Here is a 20,107-nt window from a genome sequence, read left to right on the forward strand (position 1 = left end):
CTGCTACAGATAATTTCCCACTGGCACCTGGTCCCAGAGGGACCTATCGCCAGCAATGTAAATTAAAGTCCCCCCTGCACCTTATCTTAGTCTGGAGCTGAGTGCGGAGGATCTGGGAGTCACGACTAGCCCCCATTGGCCTCCTGCTTTGTCTGCGCTCTGACCGGGACCCATGAAGGCTCCAGGCCTCCCTTTGTAATGGCCACATAGTTGCCTTTGTCTCCCCAACTGTATTCTCCTCACATGTTAAGACCATGCTAAATGTCATGGTGCCATCCTTAATACTTTCCTGACTGCATTTCGTATCAGCCTTTCCATGACCTTGCCCAGGATTGCTGTCAGGCTACCTGGCCTATAGCTACCCAGGTCATCCCACTTTCCCATTTGAATACTGGCACACATTGGCATTTTTCTAGTCTTCTGGGACTTGCCCAGGTTTGAAGATGTATTACATAGCAACATCAACAGCTCTGGGACCACCTTGGCCAGCTCTTTTAAACTCTTGGGTGTAAATTAGCCAGTCTGGCATGTTTGTATAACTTTAGCAGTTGCTTTTTAACATCCTCCCTAGTCCCTGCTGGAGTAGAAGATGTTTCATCCCCCTGGAGAATGAATTCCTATCCCGTCGGACTGTCCCTCTAGTATGGGGCTGAGAGGAACGGGCAGGATGGCACAGGATGTTTACAATGCCCCTTCCTTTGGTGTCAAGTATCAGAGGGGTAGCCGTGTTAGTCTGAATCTGTAAAAAGCAACAGAGGGTCCTGTGGCACCTTTGATTTTACTAACCTCGTTGTCTCCACATTGATTTATACCTGCCTCTGGAGATTTCCATTACTTGCATCTGAAGAAGTGAGGTTCTTACCCAGAAAAGCTTATGCTCCCAGTACTTCTGTTAGTCTCAAAGGTGCCACAGGACCCTCTGTTCCTTCCTTTGGTATGTCTGACATGACGGGAGCGCACAGCAGCGGAATTGCACTGGCCTGGCTGCACTGGGCACTTAGAGTTTGCATTGACTGGGACTGGGTTTCTCTCCTCTAACCCTGCAGGAGCGGGTGGTGTTGGAGGCCTGGTGCCCGGTGTCGGCGGTGTCCCTGGCGTGGTGCCCGGTGTTGGCGGTGTCCCTGGCGTGGTGCCCGGTGTCGGCGGTGTCCCAGGAGTTGGAGGTGAAGTTGCGTGATTGGCCCTGTCGATGGTCCTGTGGGGTTGTGTTCTCCCCGTCTCACAGCCCTGACTCTCTCTCTACTGTGTCCCAAACAGCTGGACTTCCAGCAGGAGCGGCAGCAGCAGCAGCAGCAAAAGCCGCCAAGTACGGTAAGCTGGCTCCCTCCCCCTTCTCCTTCCATGCAGCCCGTAGTGATGGGGTGCCCGCCTGTCACTCCTGGAACCGTGTAGCTCCTGGGCTCCGAGCCCAGAGACCGTCTGTCCCTTTGGGAGCGATCAGCAGAGCCACTGGCCTGTCTGGGAAGTACTCACATCCCTCCCCTCCCCGCTCCCCAGGGAGCTTCGTCCCATCCTGCATCACGCAGCACAGAGAGCTCTTGCGTTTGGTCCACTGGCAATGGGGAGCAGAGAGGCCAGCGAGCGAGTTGGGAGCCCAGCCCCAGCTACAAGCCAGGCTCCCTGCAGGCAGCAGAGAGCGTGGGGAAGCCTACGACAGTGTGACGGCACAGAGCACGTTCCCCTGTCACTCTGGGCAGGCTGCTATCCCGCGGCTTAGTTTGGGGGGCTGCAGGCAAAGCCGTTTGGAATGTGCCGGTCAGTGAATTCCCAGAGCCCCTCACCAGGGCCCATGTGTGATGGGTTCCTCAGGGTGAAACCTGGACCTGGGATACCGCTGAGCCCTCTGTCTCACCAACCTGGACTCCCTCTCACACTGTGACAAGCTGCAAATCTCTCCAGGTACGACACTTACACAGACATCCACGGGCAGGGACACACCCAGCTGAGTTACTTGAATGCTTTTGCCAGCCACTTACTAACCAACAAGAGGGGCTCCAGCCAATTCCCGCAGCTCCCCAGCCTAGGACCCCAAGGCTGTATTGTCCTGCCCTGGTCAGAAGCCTGACCAGTGTAAGGTTTCAGAGTAGCAGCTGTGTTAGTCTGTGTCCGCAAAAAGAACAGGAATCCTTGAGGCACCTTAGAGACTAACACATTTATTTGAGCATAAGCTTTCGTGGGCTACAGCCCACTTCTTCGGATGCATAGACTGGAACACACAGACAGAAGATATTTATACATACAGAGAACAGGAAAAGGTGGGAGTAGCCAGACCAACTGTAAGAGGCCAATCAATTGAGATGAGCTATCAGCAGCAGAAGAAAAAAAACCTTTGAAGTGATAATCGAGATGACCCATTGAAGGTGTGAGGATACTGAACATGGGGAAATAGATTCAATTAGTGTAATGACCCAACCATTCCCAGTCTCTGTTCAAACCTAAGTTAATTGTATCTAATTTGCATATTAATTCAAGTTCAGCAGTCTCTCTTTAGAGTCTGTTTTTGAAGTTTTTTTGTTGCAAAATTGCCACCTTCAGGTCTGTTACTGAGTGGCCAGACAGGTTGAAGTGTTCTCCCACTGGCTTTTGAATGTTATGATTCCTGATGTCAGATTTGTGTCCATTTATTCTTTTGCATAGAGACTGTCTGGTTTGGCCAATGTATATGGCATAGGGGCATTGCTGGCACATGGTGGCATATATCACGTTGGTAGATGTGCAGGTAAACGAGCCCCTGATGACGTGGCCAATGTAGTTAGGTCCTATGATGATATCACTTGAATAAATATGTGGACAGAGTTGGCATCGGGCTTTGTTGCAAGGATAGGTTCCTGGGTTAGTGTTTATGTTGTATGGTGTGCGGTTGCTGGTGAGTATTTGCTTCAGGTTGGGGGGCTTTCTCCCAAGATCTGTGAGAGTGAGTGATCATCTTTCAGGATAGCTTGTAGATCTTTGATGATGCGCTGGAGCGGTTTCAGTTGGGGGCTGAAGGTGATGGCTAGTCATGTTCTATTATTTTCTTGGTTGGGCCTGTCCTGTAGGAGGTGACTTCTGGGTACTCGTCTGGCTCTGTCAATCTGTTTTTTCACTTCAGCAGGTGGGTATTGTAGTTTTAAGAATGCTTGATAGAGATCTTGTAGGTGTTTGTCTCTGTCTGAGGGATTGGAGCAAATGCGGTTGTATCTTAGAGCTTGGCTGTAGACAATGGATCGTGTGGTGTGTCCTGGATAGAAGCTGGAGGCATGTAGGTAAGTATAGCGGTCAGTAGGTTTCCGTTATAGGGTGGTGTTTATATGACCATCGCTTATTAGCACAGTAGTGTCCAGGAAATGGACCTCTTGTGTGGATTGGTCTAGGCTGAGGTTGATGGTGGGATGGAAATTGTTAAAATCATGGTGAAATTCCTCGAGGGCTTCTTTTCCATGGGTCCAGATGATGAAGATGTCATCAATGTAGCACAAGTAAAGTAGAGGTGTTAGGGGACAAAAGCTAAGGAAGCGTTTTTCTAAGTCAGCCATAAAAATGTTGGCATACTGTGGGGCCATGCGGGTACCCATAGCAGTGCCACTGACTTGAAGGTATACATTGTCTCCAAATGTGAAATAGTTGTGGGTGAGGACAAAGTCACAAAGTTCAGCCACCAGGTTTGCCGTGATATTATCGAGGATACTGTTCCTGACCGCTTGTGGTCATTCCACACAAAAGTGTGGAATGTTGGTGTAGAGTGCTTCTACATCCATAGTGGCCAGGATGGTGTTTTCTGGAAGATCACCGATGAAGTGGGCTGTAGCCCACGAAAGCTTATACTCAAATAAATTTGTTAGTCTCTAAGGTGCCACAAGTACTCCTGTTCTTTTGACCAGTGTAAGTTCATTACCCAGTCTGCTAATCCCTCAATGCAGAGAGGACACACACCAGCTTTGTAAACTGAGCTGAGATTTCCCAAACACTTCAACCAAAACACACGGTCTTAGGTAAAATATAAAACAGATTTATTAACGAAAGACAGAGATATTTAAAGTGATTATAAGTAGTAAGCGTAGAGATCAAAGTTGGTTACCTCAGAAATAAAAATAGAAGTGCAATCTGAGTTCTATAAACTAGATAGGATTTGAATCAAGCAGTGTCTCACCCTAATGGTATAGTTCCTTCTGGGATTCCTCTTTTCAGCCTGAGACCACCTCCCCTGTTCAAAGGCTTTATTCTCCAGACGTGTTTCCAGGTGTTGAGTTGTGAGGGGAGTGAGGCCAAGTGATGATGTCACTTCCCCTCCTTTATAGGTTCTTCCAGCTTGCTGGAAAAATCTTTTGCTATGACCTGAGTCAAAAATTGTCCATTGTTTACCTGCTCCTTCTGAGAATCTTCATTGTACACAGACGGGTTCGGTCACAGAGACTCTCCTCGAGACTGTCACTCAATTAGCTGGGATACCACTGAGAACATTCCTCGTGCCAGAAAAGGCACCCCTCCACTCCTGTCTTGCTGAGCCAGACACTCCAGTCAGCTCCAGCACAGACCCAGAGGTTGGGCCACACCTCTCTGCAGTTCACAGAACCTGAGATTCACTCAGCCCAGGGACTTCTCAGTTAACAGGGACTTTCCCAGCACCCAGTGTTCAGCCTTTCTGGGAGCCTGAACCCCAAATAAATCCGTTTTACTCTGTATAAAGCTTATACAGGTTAAAGTCATACATTGTCCACCCTCTAAAACACTGATAGAGAGATATGCACAGCTGTTTGCTCCCCCAGGTATTAATCACTTATTCTGGGTTTATTAATAAACAAAAGTGATTTTATTAAGTTTAAAGAGTAGGATTTAAGTGGTTTCAAGTAATAACAGACAGAACAAAAAGTTAGTCACCAAGCAAAATAAAGCAAAAACACGTAAGTCTAAGCCTAATACATTAAGAAACTGATTACAGGTAATAGCTCACTCTTAGAGATGTTCCAATAAGCTTCTTCACAGGCTAGACTCCTTCCAAGTCTGGGCCCAATCCTTCCCCTGGTACAATCCTTATTAGTTTCAGCAGCCATCTCAGGTGGAAAGCAGGGGTTTTCTCATGACTGGCAGCCCCCTTTGTCCTGCTCCATCCCCTTTTATAGCTTTGCCACAAGGTGGGCATCTTTTGTCTCTCTGGGTCCCCACCCCTCCTTCTAAATGGAAAAGTACCAGATTTAAGATGGATTTCATTATCAGGTGACATTGTCACATAACACTGTAAGACCCCTAGTCTCCATTACCTGTGGGCTGGCCCACACGTACACAGGAAGGCTTTCAAGAAACTAAGGCCATTTACAACTGATTCTTTCTGGAGCACCCATGATGGCCTCCACTTCAGTGATACAAGTTTATATCTTATTCTCCTAACTCTAGATATAGAAATAATACATGCGAACAAATAGGATGAACACATTTAGTAGATTACAAGCTTTCTAATTAACAAATTTATTAGAGCATAAGCTTTCGTGGACTACAGCCCACTTCTTCGGATGCATATAGAGTGGAATAAATATTGAGGAGATATATATACACACGTACAGAGAGCATGAACAGGTGGGAGTTGTCTTACCTACTCTGAGAGGCCAATTAAGTAAGAGAAAAAAACTTTTGAAGTGATAATCAAGCTAGCCCAGTACAGACAGTTTGATAAGAAGTGTGAGAGTACTTACAAGGGGAGATAGATTCAATGTTTGTAATGGCTCAGCCATTCCCAGTCCTTATTCAATCCTGAGTTGATTGTATCTAGTTTGCATATCAATTCCAGCTCAGCAGTCTCTCGTTGGAGTCTCTCGTTGGACTCCTCCGGACGGTCGAAACAACAGACTGGATTTTTACATAGATTGCTTCCGTCAATGTGCAAAGGCTGAAATTGTGGAAAAGCAACATCACTTGCCCCATAACCTCAGCCATGCTGAACACAACGCCATCTACAGCCTCAGAAACAACCCTGACATCATAATAAAAAAGGCTGACAAAGGAGGTACTGTCGTCATCATGAATAAACTGGAATATGACCAGGAGGCTGCTAGACAGCTCTCTAACACCACATTCTACAGGCCATTATCCTGTGATCCCACTGATGATCACCTAAAGAAACTACACCATCTGCTAAAAAAAACTCCCTGACAAAGCACAGGAACAAATCTGTACAGATACATGCCTAGAACCCCAACCAGAGGTATTCTATTTGCTACCCAAGATCCATAAACCTGGAAATCCTGGACGCCCCATCATCTCAGGCATTGGCACCCTAATATCAGGCTTGTCTGGTTATGTGGACTCTCTACTCAGACCCTACGCTACCAGCACTCCCAGCTATCTTCGGGACACCACTGACTTCCTGAGGAAACTACAATCCATCGGTGATCTTCCAGAATACACCATCCTGGCCACTATGGACATAGAAGCCCTCTACACTAATATTCCACACAAAGATGGACTACAAGCTATCAGGAACAGTATCCCCGATAATGTCACAGCTAACCTGGTGGCTGAACTTTGTGACTTTGTCCTCACCCACAACTATTTCACATTTGGCGACAATATATACCTTCAAGTCAGCTGCACTGCTATGGGTACCCGCATGGCCCCACAGTATGCCAATATTTTTATGGCTGACTTAGAACAACGCTTCCTTAGCTCTCGTTCCCTAACGCCCCTACTCTACTTGCGCTACATTGATGACATCTTCATCATCTGGACCCATGGAAAAGAAGCCCTTGAGGAATTCCACCATGATTTCAATAATTTCCATCCCACCATCAACCTCAGCCTAGATCAATCCACACAAGCGGTCCATTTCCTGGACACTACTGTGCTAATAAGCGATGGTCACATAAATACCACCCTATACCGGAAACCTACTGACCGCTACACTTACCTACATGCCTCCAGCTTCCATCCAGGACACACCACACGATCCATTGTCTACAGCCAAGCTCTAAGATATAACCGCATTTGCTCCAATCCCTCAGATAGAGACAAGCACCTACAAGAACTCTATCAAGCATTCTTAAAACTACAGTACCCACCTGCTGAAGTGAAAAAACAGATTGACAGAGCCAGACGATTACCCAGAAGTCACCTCCTACAAGACAGGCCCAACACAGAAAATAACAGAACACCACTAGCTGTCACTTTCAGCCCCCAACTAAAACCTCTCCAGCGCATCATCAGAGATCTACAACCTATCCTGAAAGATGATCCTTTACTCTCACAGATCTTGGGAGACAGACCTGTCCTCGCTTACAGACAACCCCCCAACCTAAAGCAAATACTCACCAGCAACCACACATCACTGAACAAAACCACTGACCCGGGAACCTATCCTTGTAACAAACCCCGATGCCAACTCTGTCCACATATCTATTCAAGTGACATCATCATAGGACCTAATCACATCAGCCATACCATCAGGGGCTCGTTCACCTGCACATCTACCAATGTGATATATGCCATCATGTGCCAGCAATGCCCCTCTGCCATGTACATTGGCCAAACTGGACAGTCTCTACGCAAAAGAATTAATGGACACAAATCTGACATCAGGAATCATAATACTCAAAAACCAGTGGGAGAACACTTTAACCTGTCTGACCATTCAATGACAGACCTGCAGGTGGCTATCTTACAACAGAAAAACTTCAAAAACAGACTCCAACGAGAGACTGCTGAGCTGGAATTGATATGCAAACTAGATACAATCAACTCAGGATTGAATAAGGACTGGGAATGGCTGAGCCATTTCAAACATTGAATCTATCTCCCCTTGTAAGTACTCTCACACTTCTTATCACACTGTCTGTACTGGGCTATCTTGATTATCACTTCAAAAGTTTTTTTCTCTTACTTAATTGGCCTCTCAGAGTTGGTAAGACAACTCCCACCTGTTCATGCTCTCTGTATGTGTGTGTATATATCTCCTCAATATATATTCCACTCTATATGCATCCGAAGAAGTGGGCTGTAGTCCACGAAAGCTTATGCTCTAATAAATTTGTTAGTCTCTAAGGTGCCACAAGTAATCCTGTTCTTTTTGCGGATACAGACTAACACGGCTGCTACTCTGAAAGCTTTCTAATGACACCATAGATGGGGTATTTAGCGTAAAGCATATTCCAGTTATGTCATATTCATAAGCATATCTCCATAAAGCATATGGAGTGCAACATCACACCCTCCTCTTGAACCTACTGCCATAGTCTTGAACACTGTCCATGGCGGAGGCAGTACATGTAAAATCCCTGTTCGTCTCTGGGGCTCAATTTCTTTGTCTTTTAAGTCCAGGGTTTGCTGGTGGATGGCCTTTTCTTTGTCAGCCTCCAGCTGCCTGAGTTCATACATAAGGGCCTTAGTTCCCAGCCCATCAAAAGCACTCTGCACCATGAAAGCAGGGAGAGAAGGGCCATGGGGAATTCCTGGTATAGAGGGAATCTGTGCGGTGCAAGGCTGGCTGAGTTGACTCTGCTGCCCCTAGCTGGCTCTGCCATCTAGTGCTGGGCGAGGGAGGGGGCATGTTGGGGGAGAAGAAAGGGAGTGTCAGGTGAAGGAGGGGAAGGGTTGTCAGGTAGAGGGGTGTGTTGGAGTGGAGGAGGGGGTGTCAGCAAGGGAGGGGAAAGGCAGCCGTGGGACGAGAAGGGCATGTTGGGCTGGAGGAGGGGGTGTCAGGTGGGGAAGGAGAGAGGGGGATCAAAGTGAGGGAAAGGAGGGCATCTCCCAGAGCTAGGTTCTGCTACAGATAATTTCCCACTGGCACCTGTGTTACGGAGTCCCCGGGCGATGCTTTGGAACTGCTCCCCACAAAGCCAGTCAGGACTCTGGGGAGCCTCCTCTCCCTTGGAGCAGACTGTCTTCAGAGCAAGAAGCTCACACGGCTTCACTTCCTGGGTCTCTCCTGGGAGCATTCAGCATATGCCTCTCCATGCGCTTCCCACAGCGAGTCCGCCCAGGCGGGTCCTGGGGAAGCCAGAGGGTCCTGCATACACCCCCACTTGGCAGTCAGACGTGACTCTTAGCAGCCAGTAACACAAAGGTTTATTAGATGACAGGAACACGGTCTAAAACAGAGCTTGTAGGTACAGCGGCAAACGGGACCCCTCGGCCGGGTCCATTCTGGAGCCCAGCGAGGCAGACACCCGCGTCTGCACTCCCTTCCCATCCCCAGCCAGCTCCAAACTGAAACCCCCTCCAGCCCCTCCTCTCTGGCCTTTGTCTCTTTCCCGGGCCAGGAGGTCACCTGATCTCTTTGTTCACAGTTAGCTATCCCCTTGCAATGGGGGAAGGGCCATGGCCATTTGTTGCTAGGAGACAAATTGTCAGCCATTTATGCACACTGGAGACTTAAGAAATGCATAGGGGAAACTGAGGCACTCACACGGTATTTAGAGGAACCATTAAGAACAGTCCCACTTCGTCACAACCTGGTCCCAAAGGGACCTATCGCCAGCAATGTAAATTAAAGTCCCCCCTGCACCTTATTTTAGTCTGGAGCTGAGTGCGGAGGATCTGGGAGTCACGACTAGCCCCCGTTGGCCTCCTGCTTTGTCTGCGCTCTGACCGGGACCCATGAAGGCTCCAGGCCTCCCTTTGTAATGGCCACATAGTTGCCTTTGTCTCCCCAACTGTATTCTCCTCACATGCTAAGACCATGCTAAATGTCATGGTGCCATCCTTAATACTTTCCTGACTGCATTTCGTATCAGCCTTTCCATGACCTTGCCCAGGATTGCTGTCAGGCTACCTGGCCTATAGCTACCCAGGTCATCCCACTTTCCCATTTGAATACTGGCACATATTGGCATTTTTCTAGTCTTCTGGGACTTGCCCAGGTTTGAAGATGTATTACATAGCAACATCAACAGCTCTGGGACCACCTTGGCCAGCTCTTTTAAACTCTTGGGTGTAAATTAGCCAGTCTGGCATGTTTGTATAACTTTAGCAGTTGCTTTTTAACATCCTCCCTAGTCCCTGCTGGAGTAGAAGATGTTTCATCCCCCTGGAGAATGAATTCCTATCCCGTCGGACTGTCCCTCTAGTATGGGGCTGAGAGGAACGGGCAGGATGGCGCAGGATGTTTACAATGCCCCTTCCTTTGGTGTGTCTGACATGACGGGAGCGCACAGCAGCGGAATTGCACTGGCCCGGCTGCACTGGGCACTTAGAGTTTGCATTGACTAGGACTGGGTTTCTCTCCTCTAACCCTGCAGGAGCGGGTGGTGTTGGAGGCCTGGTGCCCGGTGTCGGCGGTGTCCCTGGCGTGGTGCCCGGTGTTGGCGGTGTCCCTGGCGTGGTGCCCGGTGTCGGCGGTGTCCCAGGAGTTGGAGGTGAAGTTGCGTGATTGGCCCTGTCGATGGTCCTGTGGGGTTGTGTTCTCCCCGTCTCACAGCCCTGACTCTCTCTCTACTGTGTTCCAAACAGCTGGACTTCCAGCAGGAGCGGCAGCAGCAGCAGCAGCAAAAGCCGCCAAGTACGGTAAGCTGTCTCCCTCCCCCTTCTCCTTCCATGCAGCCCGTAGTGATGGGGTGCCCGCCTGTCACTCCTGGAACCGTGTAGCTCCTGGGCTCCGAGCCCAGAGACCGTCTGTCCCTTTGGGAGCGATCAGCAGAGCCACTGGCCTGTCTGGGAAGTACTCACATCCCTCCCCTCCCCGCTCCCCAGGGAGCTTCATCCTGTCCTGCATCACGCAGCACAGAGAGCTCTTGCGTTTGGTCCACTGGCAATGGGGAGCAGAGAGGCCAGTGAGCGAGTTGGGAGCCCAGCCCCAGCTACAAGCCAGGCTCCCTGCAGGCAGCAGAGAGCGTGGGGAAGCCTACGACAGTGTGACGGCACAGAGCACGTTCCCCTGTCACTCTGGGCAGGCTGCTATCCCGCGGCTTAGTTTGGAGGGCTGCGGGCAAAGCCGTTTGGAATGTGCCGGTCAGTGAATTCCCAGAGCCCCTCACCAGGGCCCATGTGTGATGGGTTCCTCAGGGTGAAACCTGGACCTGGGATACCGCTGAGCCCTCTGTCTCACCAACCTGGACTCCCTCTCACACTGTGACAAGCTGCAAATCTCTCCAGGTACGACACTTACACAGACATCCACGGGCAGGGACACACCCAGCTGAGTTACTTGAATGCTTTTGCCAGCCACTTACTAACCAACAAGAGGGGCTCCAGCCAATTCCCGCAGCTCCCCAGCCTAGGACCCCAAGGCTGTATTGTCCTGCCCTGGTCAGAAGCCTGACCAGTGTAAGGTTTCAGAGTAGCAGCTGTGTTAGTCTGTGTCCGCAAAAAGAACAGGAATCCTTGAGGCACCTTAGAGACTAACACATTTATTTGAGCATAAGCTTTCGTGGGCTACAGCCCACTTCTTCGGATGCATAGACTGGAACACACAGACAGAAGATATTTATACATACAGAGAACAGGAAAAGGTGGGAGTAGCCAGACCAACTGTAAGAGGCCAATCAATTGAGATGAGCTATCAGCAGCAGAAGAAAAAAAACCTTTGAAGTGATAATCGAGATGACCCATTGAAGGTGTGAGGATACTGAACATGGGGAAATAGATTCAATTAGTGTAATGACCCAACCATTCCCAGTCTCTGTTCAAACCTAAGTTAATTGTATCTAATTTGCATATTAATTCAAGTTCAGCAGTCTCTCTTTAGAGTCTGTTTTTGAAGTTTTTTTGTTGCAAAATTGCCACCTTCAGGTCTGTTACTGAGTGGCCAGACAGGTTGAAGTGTTCTCCCACTGGCTTTTGAATGTTATGATTCCTGATGTCAGATTTGTGTCCATTTATTCTTTTGCATAGAGACTGTCTGGTTTGGCCAATGTATATGGCATAGGGGCATTGCTGGCACATGGTGGCATATATCACGTTGGTAGATGTGCAGGTAAACGAGCCCCTGATGACGTGGCCAATGTAGTTAGGTCCTATGATGATATCACTTGAATAAATATGTGGACAGAGTTGGCATCGGGCTTTGTTGCAAGGATAGGTTCCTGGGTTAGTGTTTATGTTGTATGGTGTGCGGTTGCTGGTGAGTATTTGCTTCAGGTTGGGGGGCTTTCTCCCAAGATCTGTGAGAGTGAGTCATCATCTTTCAGGATAGCTTGTAGATCTTTGATGATGCGCTGGAGCGGTTTCAGTTGGGGGCTGAAGGTGATGGCTAGTCATGTTCTATTATTTTCTTGGTTGGGCCTGTCTTGTAGGAGGTGACTTCTGGGTACTCGTCTGGCTCTGTCAATCTGTTTTTTCACTTCAGCAGGTGGGTATTGTAGTTTTAAGAATGCTTGATAGAGATCTTGTAGGTGTTTGTCTCTGTCTGAGGGATTGGAGCAAATGCGGTTGTATCTTAGAGCTTGGCTGTAGACAATGGATCGTGTGGTGTGTCCTGGATAGAAGCTGGAGGCATGTAGGTAAGTATAGCAGTCAGTAGGTTTCCGTTATAGGGTGGTGTTTATATGACCATCGCTTATTAGCACAGTAGTGTCCAGGAAATGGACCTCTTGTGTGGATTGGTCTAGGCTGAGGTTGATGGTGGGATGGAAATTGTTAAAATCATGGTGAAATTCCTCGAGGGCTTCTTTTCCATGGGTCCAGATGATGAAGATGTCATCAATGTAGCACAAGTAAAGTAGAGGTGTTAGGGGACAAAAGCTAAGGAAGCGTTTTTCTAAGTCAGCCATAAAAATGTTGGCATACTGTGGGGCCATGCGGGTACCCATAGCAGTGCCACTGACTTGAAGGTATACATTGTCTCCAAATGTGAAATAGTTGTGGGTGAGGACAAAGTCACAAAGTTCAGCCACCAGGTTTGCCGTGATATTATCGAGGATACTGTTCCTGACCGCTTGTGGTCATTCCACACAAAAGTGTGGAATGTTGGTGTAGAGTGCTTCTACATCCATAGTGGCCAGGATGGTGTTTTCTGGAAGATCACCGATGAAGTGGGCTGTAGCCCACGAAAGCTTATGCTCAAATAAATTTGTTAGTCTCTAAGGTGCCACAAGTACTCCTGTTCTTTTGACCAGTGTAAGTTCATTACCCAGTCTGCTAATCCCTCAATGCAGAGAGGACACACACCAGCTTTGTAAACTGAGCTGAGATTTCCCAAACACTTCAACCAAAACACACCGTCTTAGGTAAAATATAAAACAGATTTATTAACGAAAGACAGAGATATTTAAAGTGATTATAAGTAGTAAGCGTAGAGTTCAAAGTTGGTTACCTCAGAAATAAAAATAGAAGTGCAATCTGAGTTCTATAAACTAGATAGGATTTGAATCAAGCAGTGTCTCACCCTAATGGTATAGTTCCTTCTGGGATTCCTCTTTTCAGCCTGAGACCACCTCCCCTGTTCAAAGGCTTTATTCTCCAGACGTGTTTCCAGGTGTTGAGTTGTGAGGGGAGTGAGGCCAAGTGATGATGTCACTTCCCCTCCTTTATAGGTTCTTCCAGCTTGCTGGAAAAATCTTTTGCTATGACCTGAGTCAAAAATTGTCCATTGTTTACCTGCTCCTTCTGAGAATCTTCATTGTACACAGACGGGTTCGGTCACAGAGACTCTCCTCGAGACTGTCACTCAATTAGCTGGGATACCACTGAGAACATTCCTCGTGCCAGAAAAGGCACCCCTCCACTCCTGTCTTGCTGAGCCAGACACTCCCGTCAGCTCCAGCACAGACCCAGAGGTTGGGCCACACCTCTCTGCAGTTCACAGAACCTGAGATTCACTCAGCCCAGGGACTTCTCAGTTAACAGGGACTTTCCCAGCACCCAGTGTTCAGCCTTTCTGGGAGCCTGAACCCCAAATAAATCCGTTTTACTCTGTATAAAGCTTATACAGGTTAAAGTCATACATTGTCCACCCTCTAAAACACTGATAGAGAGATATGCACAGCTGTTTGCTCCCCCAGGTATTAATCACTTATTCTGGGTTTATTAATAAACAAAAGTGATTTTATTAAGTTTAAAGAGTAGGATTTAAGTGGTTTCAAGTAATAACAGACAGAACAAAAAGTTAGTCACCAAGCAAAATAAAGCAAAAACACGTAAGTCTAAGCCTAATACATTAAGAAACTGATTACAGGTAATAGCTCACTCTTAGAGATGTTCCAATAAGCTTCTTTCACAGGCTAGACTCCTTCCAAGTCTGGGCCCAATCCTTCCCCTGGTACAATCCTTATTAGTTTCAGCAGCCATCTCAGGTGGAAAGCAGGGGTTTTCTCATGACTGGCAGCCCCCTTTGTCCTGCTCCATCCCCTTTTATAGCTTTGCCACAAGGTGGGCATCTTTTGTCTCTCTGGGTCCCCACCCCTCCTTCTAAATGGAAAAGTACCAGATTTAAGATGGATTTCATTATCAGGTGACATTGTCACATAACACTGTAAGACCCCTAGTCTCCATTACCTGTGGGCTGGCCCACACGTACACAGGAAGGCTTTCAAGAAACTAAGGCCATTTACAACTGATTCTTTCTGGAGCACCCATGATGGCCTCCACTTCAGTGATACAAGTTTATATCTTATTCTCCTAACTCTAGATATAGAAATAATACATGCGAACAAATAGGATGAACACATTTAGTAGATTACAAGCTTTCTAATTAACAAATTTATTAGAGCATAAGCTTTCGTGGACTACAGCCCACTTCTTCGGATGCATATAGAATGGAACATATAATGAGGAGATATATATACACACATACAGAGAGCATGAACAGGTGGGAGTTGTCTTACCAACTCTGAGAGGCCAATTAAGTAAGAGAAAAAAACTTTTGAAGTGATAATCAAGCTAGCCCAGTACAGACAGTTTGATAAGAAGTGTGAGAATACTTACAAGGGGAGATAGATTCAATGTTTGTAATGGCTCAGCCATTCCCAGTCCTTATTCAATCCTGAGTTGATTGTATCTAGTTTGCATATCAATTCCAGCTCAGCAGTCTCTCGTTGGAGTCTCTCGTTGGACTCCTCCGGACGGTCGAAACAACAGACTGGATTTTTACATAGATTGCTTCCGTCAATGTGCAAAGGCTGAAATTGTGGAAAAGCAACATCGCTTGTCCCATAACCTCAGCCATGCTGAACACAACGCCATCTACAGCCTCAGAAACAACCCTGACATCATAATCAAAAAGGCTGACAAAGGAGGTGCTGTCGTCATTATGAATAAACTGGAATATGACCAGGAGGCTGCTAGACAGCTCTCTAACACCACATTCTACAGGCCATTATCCTGTGATCCCACTGAGGATTACCTAAAGAAACTACACCATCTGCTAAAAAAAACTCCCTGACAAAGCACAGGAACAAATCTGTACAGACACATGCCTAGAACCCCAACCAGAGGTATTCTATTTGCTACCCAAGATCCATAAACCTGGAAATCCTGGACGCCCCATCATCTCAGGCATTGGCACCCTAATATCAGGCTTGTCTGGTTATGTGGACTCTCTACTCAGACCCTACGCTACCAGCACTCCCAGCTATCTTCGGGACACCACTGACTTCCTGAGGAAACTACAATCCATCGGTGATCTTCCAGAATACACCATCCTGGCCACTATGGACGTAGAAGCCCTCTACACTAATATTCCACACAAAGATGGACTACAAGCTATCAGGAACAGTATCCCTGATAATGTCACAGCTAACCTGGTGGCTGAACTTTGTGACTTTGTCCTCACCCACAACTATTTCACATTTGGGGACAATATATACCTTCAAGTCAGCGGCACTGCTATGGGTACCCGCATGGCCCCACAGTATGCCAATATTTTTATGGCTGACTTAGAACAACGCTTCCTTAGCTCTCGTCCCCTAACGCCCCTACTCTACTTGCGCTACATTGATGACATCTTCATCATCTGGACCCATGGAAAAGAAGCCCTTGAGGAATTCCACCATGATTTCAATAATTTCCATCCCACCATCAACCTCAGCCTAGATCAATCCACACAAGCGGTCCATTTCCTGGACACTACTGTGCTAATAAGCGATGGTCACATAAATACCACCCTATACCGGAAACCTACTGACCGCTACACTTACCTACATGCCTCCAGCTTCCATCCAGGACACACCACACGATCCATTGTCTACAGCCAAGCTCTAAGATATAACCGCATTTGCTCCAATCCCTCAGATAGAGACAAGCACCTACAAGAATTCTATCAAGCATTCTTAAAACTACAGTACCCACCTGCTGAAGTGAAAAAACAGATTGACAGAGCCTGACGATTACCCAGAAGTCACCTCCTACAAGACAGAAAATAACAGAACACCACTAGCTGTCACCTTCAGCCCCCAACTAAAACCTCTCCAGTGCATCATCAGAGATCTACAACCTATCCTGAAAGATGATCCTTTACTCTCACAGATCTTGGGAGACAGACCTGTCCTCGCTTACAGACAACCCCCCAACCTAAAGCAAATACTCACCAGCAACCACACATCACTGAACAAAACCACTGACCCAGGAACCTATCCTTGTAACAAAGCCCGATGCCAACTCTGTCCACATATCTATTCAAGTGACATCATCATAGGACCTAATCACATCAGCCATACCATCAGGGGCTCGTTCACCTGCACATCTACCAATGTGATATATGCCATCATGTGCCAGCAATGCCCCTCTGCCATGTACATTGGCCAAACTGGACAGTCTCTACGCAAAAGAATTAATGGACACAAATCTGACATCAGGAATCATAATACTCAAAAACCAGTGGGAGAACACTTTAACCTGTCTGACCATTCAATGACAGACCTGCAGGTGGCTATCTTACAACAGAAAAACTTCAAAAACAGACTCCAACGAGAGACTGCTGAGCTGGAATTGATATGCAAACTAGATACAATCAACTCAGGATTGAATAAGGACTGGGAATGGCTGAGCCATTTCAAACATTGAATCTATCTCCCCTTGTAAGTACTCTCACACTTCTTATCAAACTGTCTGTACTGGGCTATCTTGATTATCACTCCAAAAGTTTTTTTCTCTTACTTAATTGGCCTCTCAGAGTTGGTAAGACAACTCCCACCTGTTCATGCTCTCTGTATGTGTGTGTATATATCTCCTCAATATATATTCCACTCTATATGCATCCGAAGAAGTGGGCTGTAGTCCACGAAAGCTTATGCTCTAATAAATTTGTTAGTCTCTAAGGTGCCACAAGTACTCCTGTTCTTTTTGCGGATACAGACTAACACGGCTGCTACTCTGAAAGCTTTCTAATGACACCATAGATGGGGTATTTAGCGTAAAGCATATTCCAGTTATGTCATATTCATAAGCATATCTCCATAAAGCATATGGAGTGCAACATCACACCCTCCTCTTGAACCTACTGCCATAGTCTTGAACACTGTCCATGGCGGAGGCAGTACATGTAAAATCCCTGTTCGTCTCTGGGGCTCAATTTCTTTGTCTTTTAAGTCCAGGGTTTGCTGGTGGATGGCCTTTTCTTTGTCAGCCTCCAGCTGCCTGAGTTCATACATAAGGGCCTTAGTTCCCAGCCCATCAAAAGCACTCTGCACCATGAAAGCAGGGAGAGAAGGGCCATGGGGAATTCCTGGTATAGAGGGAATCTGTGCGGTGCAAGGCTGGCTGAGTTGACTCTGCTGCCCCTAGCTGGCTCTGCCATCTAGTGCTGGGCGAGGGAGGGGGCATGTTGGGGGAGAAGAAAGGGAGTGTCAGGTGAAGGAGGGGAAGGGTTGTCAGGTAGAGGGGTGTGTTGGAGTGGAGGAGGGGGTGTCAGCAAGGGAGGGGAAAGGCAGCTGTGGGAAGGGAAGGGCATGTTGGGCTGGAGGAGGGGGTGTCAGGTGGGGAAGGAGAGAGGGGGTCAAAGTGAGGGAAAGGAGGGCATCTCCCCGAACTAGGTTCTACTACAGATAATTTCCCACTGGCACCTGTGTTACGGAGTCCCCGGGCGATGCTTTGGAACTGCTCCTCACAAAGCCAGTCAGGACTCTGGGGAGCCTCCTCTCCCTTGGAGCAGACTGTCTTCAGGGCAAGAACCTCACACGGCTTCACCTTCCTGGGTCTCTCCTTGGAGCATTCAGCATAACCCTCTGTGCACTTCCCACAGCGAGTCCGCCCAGGCGGGTCCTGGGGAAGCCAGAGGGTCCTGCATACACCCCCACTTGGCAGTCAGACGTGACTCTCAGCAGCCAGTAAAACAGAGGTTTATTAGATGACAGGAACACGGTCTAAAACAGAGCTTGTAGGTACAGCGGCAAACGGGACCCCTCGGCCCGGTCCGTTCTGGGGCCCAGCGAGGCAGACACCCACGTCTGCACTCCCTTCCCATCCCCAGCCAGCTCCAAACTGAAACCCCCTCCAGCCCCTCCTCTCTGGCCTTTGTCTCTTTCCCGGGCCAGGAGGTCACCTGATCTCTTTGTTCACAGTTAGCTATCCCCTTGCAAGGGGGGAAGGGCCCCAGCCATTTGTTGCTAGGAGACAAATTGTCAGCCATTTATGCACACTGGAGACTTAAGAAATGCATAGGGGAAACTGAGGCACTCACATGGTATTTAGAGGAACCATTAAGAACAGTCCCACTTCGTCACAACCTGGTCCCAGAGGGACCTATCGCCAGCAATGTAAATTAACGTTCCCCCTTGCACCTTATTTTAGTCTGGAGCTGAGTGCGGAGGATCTGGGAGTCACGACTAGCCCCCGTTGGCCTCCTACTTTGTCTGCGCTCTGACCGGGACCCATGAAGGCTCCAGGCCTCCCTTTGTAATGGCCACATAGTTGCCTTTGTCTCCCCAACTGTATTCTCCTCACATGCTAAGACCATGCTAAATGTCATGGTGCCATCCTTAATACTTTCCTGACTGCATTTCGTATCAGCCTTTCCATGACCTTGCCCAGGATTGCTGTCAGGCTACCTGGCCTATAGCTACCCAGGTCATCCCACTTTCCCATTTGAATACTGGCACATATTGGCATTTTTCTAGTCTTCTGGGACTTGCCCAGGTTTGAAGATGTATTACATAGCAACATCAACAGCTCTGGGACCACCTTGGCCAGCTCTTTTAAACTCTTGGGTGTAAATTAGCCAGTCTGGCATGTTTGTATAACTTTAGCAGTTGCTTTTTAACATCCTCCCTAGTCCCTGCTGGAGTAGAAGATGTTTCATCCCCCTGGAGAATGAATTCCTATCCCGTCGGACTGTCCCTCTAGTATGGGGCTGAGAGGAACAGGCAGGATGACGCAGGATGTTTACAATGCCCCTTCCTTTGGTGTGTCTGACATGACGGGAGCGCACAGCAGCGGAATTGCACTGGCCTGGCTGCACTGGGCACTTAGAGTTTGCATTGACTGGGACTGGGTTTCTCTCCTCTAACCCTGCAGGAGCGGGTGGTGTTGGAGGCCTGGTGCCCGGTGTCGGCGGTGTCCCTGGCGTGGTGCCCGGTGTTGGCGGTGTCCCTGGCGTGGTGCCCGGTGTCGGCGGTGTCCCAGGAGTTGGAGGTGAAGTTGCATGATTGGCCCTGTCGATGGTCCTGGGGGGTTGTGTTCTCCCCGTCTCACAGCCCTGACTCTCTCTCTACTGTGTCCCAAACAGCTGGACTTCCAGCAGGAGCGGCAGCAGCAGCAGCAGCAAAAGCTGCCAAGTACGGTAAGCTGGCTCCCCCCCCCTTCTCCTTCCATGCAGCCCGTAGTGATGGGGTGCCCGCCTGTCACTCCTGGAACCGTGTAGCTCCTGGGCTCCGAGCCCAGAGACCGTCTGTCCCTTTGGGAGCGATCAGCAGAGCCACTGGCCTGTCTGGGAAGTACTCACATCCCTCCCCTCCCCGCTCCCCAGGGAGCTTCGTCCCATCCTGCATCACGCAGCACAGAGAGCTCTTGCGTTTGGTCCACTGGCAATGGGGAGCAGAGAGGCCAGCGAGCGAGTTGGGAGCCCAGCCCCAGCTACAAGCCAGGCTCCCTGCAGGCAGCAGAGAGCGTGGGGAAGCCTACGACAGTGTGACGGCACAGAGCACGTTCCCCTGTCACTCTGGGCAGGCTGCTATCCCGCGGCTTAGTTTGGGGGGCTGCAGGCAAAACCGTTTTGGATGTGCCAGTCAGTGAATTCCCAGAGCCCCTCATGATCTTTTCAGCTCCATCATCAGCC

General features: G+C 48.5%; 1 protein-coding gene across 5 annotated transcripts in view; it reads left to right on the plus strand.

The window, feature by feature from the left end:
* ELN (elastin) overlaps nucleotides 1-20,107 on the plus strand; it is a 103,017-nt gene that overhangs the window by 61,895 nt on the left and 21,015 nt on the right. For 4 of the 5 annotated variants that reach the window (XM_054008264.1, XM_054008266.1, XM_054008263.1 and 1 more), the window contains 6 exons: nucleotides 1,047-1,163; nucleotides 1,258-1,311; nucleotides 10,203-10,319; nucleotides 10,414-10,467; nucleotides 19,348-19,464; nucleotides 19,559-19,612. In XM_054008264.1, coding sequence (XP_053864239.1) covers nucleotides 1,047-1,163; nucleotides 1,258-1,311; nucleotides 10,203-10,319; nucleotides 10,414-10,467; nucleotides 19,348-19,464; nucleotides 19,559-19,612 — 513 coding nt within the window. The remainder of the gene's footprint in view (nucleotides 1-1,046; nucleotides 1,164-1,257; nucleotides 1,312-10,202; nucleotides 10,320-10,413; nucleotides 10,468-19,347; nucleotides 19,465-19,558; nucleotides 19,613-20,107) is intronic. The other variant, XM_054008267.1, reaches the window with a different exon arrangement.

This window comes from Malaclemys terrapin, chromosome 18, assembly GCF_027887155.1.
Source record: "Malaclemys terrapin pileata isolate rMalTer1 chromosome 18, rMalTer1.hap1, whole genome shotgun sequence".
NCBI lineage: Eukaryota > Metazoa > Chordata > Testudines > Emydidae > Malaclemys > Malaclemys terrapin.